Here is an 8,634-nt window from a genome sequence, read left to right on the forward strand (position 1 = left end):
CCTGGTTAGCTGGTTTTGGATAAGTAGGTCAGCATGACCACCTGGAATAAAAGTGACTGACTCTAGGATAAAAATTTTAAAAAAGATGCTTTCACAGCAACGAGTCTTCGCAAAACCACTCTCCTAATAATCACAGACCAGGTGAAGAAAAGTGGGAGCAGGGAACACAGGAATACAAAGGGAATATTGCAAAATGCTTCCCAAGCTTCATCAGACTTCCTGCAATGCCATGACTGGATGTATCTGCACACAATTCCGGGGAAAGCCCACCTTGCTGTTCTATCCCCAATTGTCTTTCCTTTTCTTTTTTTTTGAGACAGAGAGCCTCACTCTGTCACCCAGGCTGGAGTGCAGTGGTGCAATCTCAGCTCACTGCAAACTCTGCCTCCCAGATTCAGGTGATTCTCCTGCCTCAGCCTCCCGAGTAGCTGGGACTACAGGCGCCTGCGACCATTACCGGCTAATTTTTGTATTTTTAGTAGAGATGGGCTTTCACCATGTTGGCCAGGCTGGTCTCCAACTCCTGACCTCAAGTGATCCACCCGCCTCGGCCTCCTAAAGTGCTGAAATTACAGGAGTGAGGCACGATGCCCAGCCAGTTCTATACCTTTTTTTTTTTTTGAGACAGAGTCTCACTCTGTCACCCAGGCTGGAGTGCAGTGGCCGGATCTCAGCTCACTGCAAGCTCCGCCTCCGGGGTTTACGCCATTCTCCTGCCTCAGCCTCCCGAGTAGCTGGGACTACAGGCGCCCGCCACCTCACCCGGCTAGTTTTTTGTATTTTTTAGTAGAGACGGGGTTTCACCGGCTTAGCCAGGATGGTCTCGATCTCCTGACCTCGTGATCAGCCCGTCTCGGCCTCCCAAAGTGCTGGGATTATAGGCTTGAGCCACTGCACCCGGCCCTTTTTTTTTTTGAGATGGAGTCTCTCTCTGTCGCCCAGGCTGGAGTGCAGTGGCGCCGTCTTGGCTCACTGCAGCCTCCACCTCCTGGGTTCAAGCGATTCTCCTGCCTCAGCCTCCCAAGTAGATGGGACTACAGGCGCCTGTCACCATGCCCGGCTAAGTTTTTGTACTTTTAGTAGAGACGGGGTTTCACCATGTTAGCCAGGATAGTCCGATCTCGTGACCTCGTGATCCACCTGCTTCGGCCTCCAAAGTGCTGGGATTACAGGCCTGAGCCACTGTGCCTGCCTTTTCCCCAATTTTCTAAGCATAAGGATTTAAGAGTGAGTGAGTGGGAAAGCATGACTATGGTTTAGAGAGCCTGGTCAGCTGAAGCAGTCCCAATTGGTGATTCCAGTACACTTCCTGCTCTCGCTTCATGGAGAAGACCCTCTACTGACAAGAGAATCCATCCCCTTTGCACACAACGGTCACCTGACAGCTCAGAGGTCAACTTCTTGGTTTTGAGGAAAAACTCAAAAGGCTGCACATGTTTAAAGGAGTTGTTCCATTTCACTGCCCCATTAGCCTGTCTTTCCTCAGAAATTTACCAATCTCTTGATGTGATAAGCACCAAACTATGAAGCTTTTCCCTTCATCTCCCTGCTGCTCCGTTCTGTGAACCGACATTTTGTCTACAACCACACTTGATTTCTTCACTGTTTGCTCCAAAACTTCACTTTTTCTGAGTGATGTGTTCTGACAAATAGGCTAAAATAAAATACAGAATCTGCTTACAGGTAATACACAGAACAATAACGGACTGAAGGTACAAAACACACACGGACATTATGGTCATATAAAATATAAAGAAGTATCTAACATTAACAATTTTTCTAAGAAGTTGCACATTTTGTTATTTTTTTTAAAGCATTTCTCCACATTTTTTTTTTTTTCATCTGTAGATTCTCTGCAGTTAAGATTGAGCTCCCTCTTTTTTTTTTTTTTTTTTTTTTGATACGGAGTCTCGCTCTGTCACCCAGGCTGGAGCACAGTGTCGCGATCTCGGCTCACTGCAACCTCCGCCTCCCAGGTTCAAGCAATTCTCCTGTCTCAGCCTCCCGAGTAGCTTGGGACTACAGGTGCGTGCCACCACACCCACCTAATTTTTTTTTTGTATTTTTAGTAGAGACAGGGTTTCACCATGTTGACCAGGCTGGTCTCGAACTACTGACTTCATGATCCGCACGCCTCGGCCTCCCAAAGTGCTGGGATTACAGGGATGAGCCACCGTGCCCGGCCAAGATTGAGCTCCCTCTTGAAATGTTTCTCAAATTCATCACATGATTGGAACATACTGATGGAATTTTCTGTCTGAAGCAATGAGTGCTATACATGAAAATTTTCCTCACATATAATATTCATCGTTTATTTACAGTGCAAGCTTTCTGATGCTAAGGGCTGAGATGTGATTAAAGGCTTTGCCATATTCATCACATTCAGGAGGTTCCTTTCTGGAATAAATTCTCTGATGTCTATGTGAACTGTCCCACGTACCACACGTCAATCTCTCTACACATATTTAGCAGTTTGACTTTTATGCCTTTAATAATAAGTGCTTTACATATCAAGATGTCTCATACATCAATATTCTCAGGTTTTAGCCTTGCCTGCCAGGCTGGAGTAGAAACAAATACCCAACAACCTGAGGATTTGACTGCTCTTCCTGGCAAAGGTAGGTTATATACTGAAAAACTCTTCAAAAATTTCCATTAGGACAACTAGCATGCTAATGGTTAGCTGCAGAATGTTTCAACTGTTATTAGACTTCAGCGGGCCAAGAACTTTTGAATGACTATCTTGAATGCCAATTAGATGTTGCAAGCGTTTTTGACCATGACCCAATTACACTTTGCACTGAGCATCTGATAAACGAATGCACTGTAAGTGGTTTTAATCAACAGTTGTTGCCTGTTTTCCTCAGAAAACACATCTTCAAATAGCTGCTTCAAGGAGACCCTGTGCTGAAGATCCAAAGCAACCCTAGTGGCAGCTATCCAACAAAGTCAGGAAGATGTCCCCATGAAACGGAATTAAATGTGAGGGCACAGGTCACATTTAACCTTCATTTAAAAACAAAACTCGAAAATGATGGCTGAATTACATTAGCATGTAGTTGTGGGGGGGAAAAAAAAAGGCCAACATAAACATGACCAAAGTCCTTTCTCTCTTAAAAAATAAGTGCTTGGGTTGTTGCCCAGAGTTCCACACCTCACTTCCAGTTTCTTTCCTTTTTTTTTGAGACGGAGTTTTGCTCGTCACCCAGGCTGGAATGCAGTGGTGAAATCTTCGCTCACTGCAACCTCTGTCTCCTGGGTTCAAGTGATTCTCCCACCTCAGCCTCCCAAGTAGCTGGGATTACAGGCGTCCGCCACCATGCCCGGCTAATTTTTGTATTTTTAGTAGAGACGGGCTTTCACCACGTTGGCCAGGCTGGTCTCAAAACTCTTGACCTCAGGTGATCCGCCCACCTCAGCCTCCCAAAGTGCTGGGATTACAGGCGTGAGCCACCGTGCCTGGCCTCAGTTGTTTTCTAGAGGGTAAAAGTCCTTGCTCAAAAGCACCAGCAGTTTTCTACATAACCACTGCTATAGCTTATTCTTTGAAGAAAATCCTTAAGATATTTTCTGCCTCCATTTTACTATAAAAAGTTACTTAGATATACTTTTCTGGAGTAACAGGTTTTTCTTCCATTGCATGGGTAGAAATATCCTGGTGACTGGTTGACTTGCAACAACGTTTTCCCAAGTAATGCTGACGAAATTGCCTAGAAGCTATGGGGAAGTTGTGGTTGGTTTAAGTCGTAAGGCCAAGGAGAGGCCAAAGAATGACCACTGTGCAGTTTTAGCTCCCACTTCGTTGGTTCCATATAAAACCATTTGGTCTCACGGACTTTAGCTGCTGATCAGTGAATGTTTTAGTATACATCTCTCAAGGGAAAGTCTCAAACTATATATGGTGTTCTCTTGTTATGGGAAGGTCACACTGATAGTCTGGAGGTTTGTTCTCAGTCTACGTTTCTGTTTCCGCAGGGCTGTCCTAGCCTTGGGTAGGACCCTTGTCCTACTTGAGTGGCGATGACTACCTACACAGCTCACAATCTCCTGTGTGTGAAACAGTCTCCTGCCATCAGCTTCTAGGTAGCCAGTTGCATCCTGCGCACAGACGATGGGACCAGTGAAAGTCTCATAATCTCACCTCAGTCTTTAGTGACAAGAAACAGAAAAGTCACTGTGCAGTATGACAGTGACACAACCAGCCACATCTCAGTACACTGCTGAGTTTCTCAGAGCAACAAAGTACATTTAGTAATTGCCAGTAAACAACTAATGCTTTTGCAAAGTTACTGGAAAAGTGTGGGAAAAAACACTCCCTACCATGTTCCTTTTTCTGAAAAGCAACAAAAATCACATCTTCTGAACTCCAGTATCTAAGTTACAAATGATTCAGAAAATCCCCAAGTCATCATACTGTTCAGCGGCTAACTGAAAAGAATTCTAAGAGCTTTGCCACAGAAAGATGTAAAAAAAAAGACCTTCATCAGTGTTCATATTTTTCTTCAAGATGATGATGATAAAGTCATTTCTAACATTCCATGGTATTTACTCACTGATCTGTTTAGAAAGTCTATGCAAACGGCTGACTAGTGCCTTTCGTTTGTATTTGGAACAAAAATAGCATCAGACCCTAGAGGTTTAGCATGCCTTGTGGCTATGAAGGTCCTCTTTAGAAACTGGGCCAGGCTACCATATTTCAGGAACTCATGATTCACAGACCTTTATCACAGACGTAGAGGTCCTGTAGAAGTCAGTCTGAATGAGTGCCTCTTAGGTGTTCAGCACTCACTATGTCCAGCACTGTGCTGGCAGGGATAGAAATATATCCCTTGACAACTTAATCTTTTTTGGGGTGGGGGGGTGATTAAAACTTCATACATGAAACAATGAAGGATTAAAAGGCAGTATACAATCAAGTGCTAACTTGTGGAGAAACGCATTTAGGAGTGCGACAGTGCTTTAGGGATTTCAAGAAGGGAGAGGTGTATTTTGAGTTGTTGTTGCCATTTTAGTCGAACTGATCTCAGGGATGAGGATAGAACCATCTACATTTGTTGCAGTCCTTTGGAACTGTAGACTGGTGCACATACCCTCTCTTTCGGGAAGAGATAGAAATCTTTGGTTTGATACTGATTAGCACAGTCCTCGATTTCTACAGCTTTGGTAGGCTACCAGTGATCATATATATAACATACTGTATATATAACTAGCTTGAGCAGCATGTCCCAATATTGTTTTTGTTTTCACTGTCCTTCTTCGTTGAGAAATAAGCAGGATGTTGGCCAAAGTAGGGCTTGTTTGCAGCAAGTAGCATCCTAACCTCCGTATCACGTTCGTGGAGCCAATCTTGATCTTCGAACTGTTATGTTGTGGTTGCCGAGAGTCCAAGAGTGCCTTAAAGGTATCCTCATTACTGAAAAGCTGGACATTTCACTCTGCGTGTGCTTTTATCTTGTGTGGAAATCTCATGTGGATTATCCATAAGCTTTACCCTGCAGGGGCTGTGTAGAAGGATAATATGCCAAACTACTACATAAAGGCAGAACACTGCTGATGTGACTCGAAGGATCCTTAAGTGTGATTTTGTTTTTTAATGCGTTGAGGCTATATTTCTTTTCCCTCCAAGGGCACACATCTCTGAAATAATTTTAGAAACAAAAGGGGGAAATGGCTCGATGGCAAATTCTTCCTTTACACACAACTTTTCAGGAACGCGCCAAATGCATCAAGGGAGGCTGGGCTGTACTCAGAGGCTCTCTCTCTGGCATGGATTCTGTGATGCAGAGTGAGGGTGGAGCTGCGGGTGAAGGCCTTGCCACACTTAGTGCACTTGTAGGGCTTTTCTCGAGTGTGAATTCTCCGATGCAAAATCAGGTACGAGTTTCGGTTGAAAGCTTTTCCACATTCACTACATTCATAGGGTTTCTCCCCCGTGTGGATTCTCTGATGCTTGGTGAGGTCTGAGCTCTGGCTGAAGGCCTTCCCGCACTCATTACATTCATAAGGTTTCTCTCCAGAGTGGATGCGCTGATGGAGGATGAGATTGGAACTGTGGCTGAAGGCCTTGCCACACTCGTTACATTCATGAGGTTTCTCTCCTGTGTGGATCCTCTGATGCAGGACAAGGTTGGAGTTAAGACTAAAGGCTTTCCCACACTCACTACATTCATAGGGCTTTTCTCCAGTGTGGATGATTTTATGGCGGATAAGGCTTGAACTTCTCGTGAAGCATTTACCACATTCATCGCATCTGTGAGACTTTGTTCCTGTGGGAACTTCTTCAGGGGTGGTGAAGTTGGAGCTCAGACTGAAGCTTCTTCCCAATCCTTTCCCCTTCTCCCTTGGACCTCTCTCTCCTGGGGTGGTTTTTTTGTCCTTTCCTGTAGCTGGCCCTGAATCTCTCTTCTCTTTCCCGGTCTTCTCCTCAGGGATTTTCTGCTGTCTTTCTCCTGTTTTGCCCTCCTGGTCACGTTTCTCTCCAAACTCTTTCTGGAATCTTCCTGCTGTCTCCCCGCGTGATGCCGAATCTTCTGTGGTTTCAGCCTTTGAGGTTGACTCCTCGTTCTCATTCCTGTTTTCACCACCTGACACAATAAATAGAAAATTCAAATCGCACCTTTTTCTTTTCAATATACAGGTGGATCAAGTGACAGTTTCCCGGGAAGCTTCTACACGGCTGCAAAATGACTTTGTAGTATTTTTATTTTTATTTCTTTTGAGACAGAGTCTCGCTCTGTCGCCCAGGCTGGAGTGCAGTGGAGCAATCTCGGTTCACTGTAACCTCCGCCTCCCAGGTTCAAGCGATTCTCCTGCCTCAGCCTCCCAAGTAGCTGGGACTACAGGTGCATGGTACCATGCCCAGGTAACTTTTGTATTTTTTTAGTAGACACGGGGTTTCACCATGTTGGCTGCTCTCAAACTGCTGACCTCAGGTGATCCGCCTGCTTTGGCCTCCCAAAGTGATGGGATTACAGGCGTGAGCCACTGCACCCAGCCTGACTTCACAATATTAATTGGAGTAAAATAGGAGAAAAACAAGGGGAAAAACTGGAACAACAGGAAGATCTGTTGTCCTAGTTTTGTAACAACAAAAATTTGGAAAATGAGAGCACAGGTCAAGAGTGGAGAGTAAGGGGAAATGCCAACAGAGGGAACATGGGGAGAGGACAGGAAGAAACAGACACAAGGGGAATGAGCAGAGGGAAGAGAACAAGTCACGGCAGGAGGGAAGGGATGAGAAGCAGGAGCCTTCAGAGGTCACAGGTCTACTACTGGATCACCTGATAATTAACTGGAAGGTTTATGTATACATTTAAAACATCATGTTCCATTTCTAACAAGTATTCGTAAGTTCAAAAAAAGAACAGGTCTTTCACAGAAAATGATTAGTGGTATTAGCAGAAAGGAATACAGTTTAAAAAGGAAAAGTAAATATTTCTCCAATTCTGTGGGTTTTCTATCAACAAGCTAATGATTAACAGGCAAACAAGAAACCTTTTTTTTTTGAGACGGAGTCTCACTCTGTCGCCCAGGCTGGAGTGTAGTGGCCAGATCTCAGCTCACTGCAAGCTCTGCCTCCTGGGTTTACACCATTCTCCTGCCTCAGCCTCCTGAGTAGCTGGGACTACAGGCACCCGCCACCACGCCTGGCTAGTTTTTTTGTATTTTTTTAGTAGAGACGGGGTTTCACCATGTTAGCCAGGATGTTCTCGATCTCCTGACCTCGTGATCTGCCGTCTCAGCCTCCCAAAGTGCTAGGATTACAGGCTTGAGCCACCGCGCCCGGCCAAGAAACTTTGTTTTGTTTATGATTTTCAGACAGGGTCTTGTTCTGTCACTCAGGGTGGAGTACAGTGGCATGAGCACAGCTCACTGCAGCCTCGATCTCCTGGGCTCAAGTGATACTCCTGCCTCAGCCTCCCAAGTAGCTGGGACTACAGGCCTGCACCACCCTGCCTGGCTAATTTTTAAAATTTTTTTGTAGAGACAGTGGTCTTGCTATATTGCCCATGCTGGTCCTGAACTCCCGGCTTCAAGCGATCCTCCTGCCACAGCCTCCTCAAGTATTGAGATTACAGGTGTGAGCCGGTGTACCTGGCCAAGGAACTTGTTTTGAACCTGGCAGGCTACAGAAACCTTCAGACACACAGAATAGCTTCTCTCCACCAGGGAGAGGAGCACAGAGCTGACAGTGCTCAAGTAACAGAGGAGTAGGTGAAAAAGGTGGTTACAACATTAGTATAAATAATTAAACCCTTCACTGACTGACACAGAATAACTGAGAATGAAAAAGAAACAGAAGACAATGCTGGAGACCAGGTGCAGTGGCTCGAACCTGTTAAATCCCAGAACTCCGGAGAGCGGAGACAGGTGGATTGCTTTAGTCCAAGGGTTTCAGACCAGCCTAGGCAACATGGCGAAACCTCTTCTCTACAAAAAAGGCAAAAATTAGCTGGGCATAGTGATGCATGCCTGTAGTCCCAGCTACTTGGGAGGCTGAGGTGGGAGGATTGCTTGAGCCTGGGAGGTCAAGGCTGCAGCAAGCTGTGATCGCAGCACTGCATGCCAGCCTGGGAAACAGCAAGACCCTGTCTCAAAAAAAAAAAAAAAAAAAAAAAAAAAAAAAAAAAAAAA

At 45.2% G+C, this 8,634-nt stretch overlaps 1 protein-coding gene across 1 annotated transcript in view; it reads right to left on the bottom strand.

Moving 5' to 3' along the window:
- Positions 1–1,074: 1,074 nt before the first annotated feature.
- The window catches only part of ZKSCAN1 (zinc finger with KRAB and SCAN domains 1), a 28,233-nt gene continuing 20,673 nt past the window's right edge, over positions 1,075–8,634 (bottom strand). The window contains exon 6 of the mRNA XM_017885976.1: positions 1,075–6,584. Within this exon, the coding sequence (XP_017741465.1) occupies positions 5,692–6,584 (893 nt within the window). The 3' untranslated portion in view covers positions 1,075–5,691. The remainder of the gene's footprint in view (positions 6,585–8,634) is intronic.

Source organism: Rhinopithecus bieti, unplaced genomic scaffold (genome assembly GCF_001698545.2).
Source record: "Rhinopithecus bieti isolate Rb0 unplaced genomic scaffold, ASM169854v2 scaffold_14454, whole genome shotgun sequence".
Classification (NCBI taxonomy): domain Eukaryota; kingdom Metazoa; phylum Chordata; class Mammalia; order Primates; family Cercopithecidae; genus Rhinopithecus; species Rhinopithecus bieti.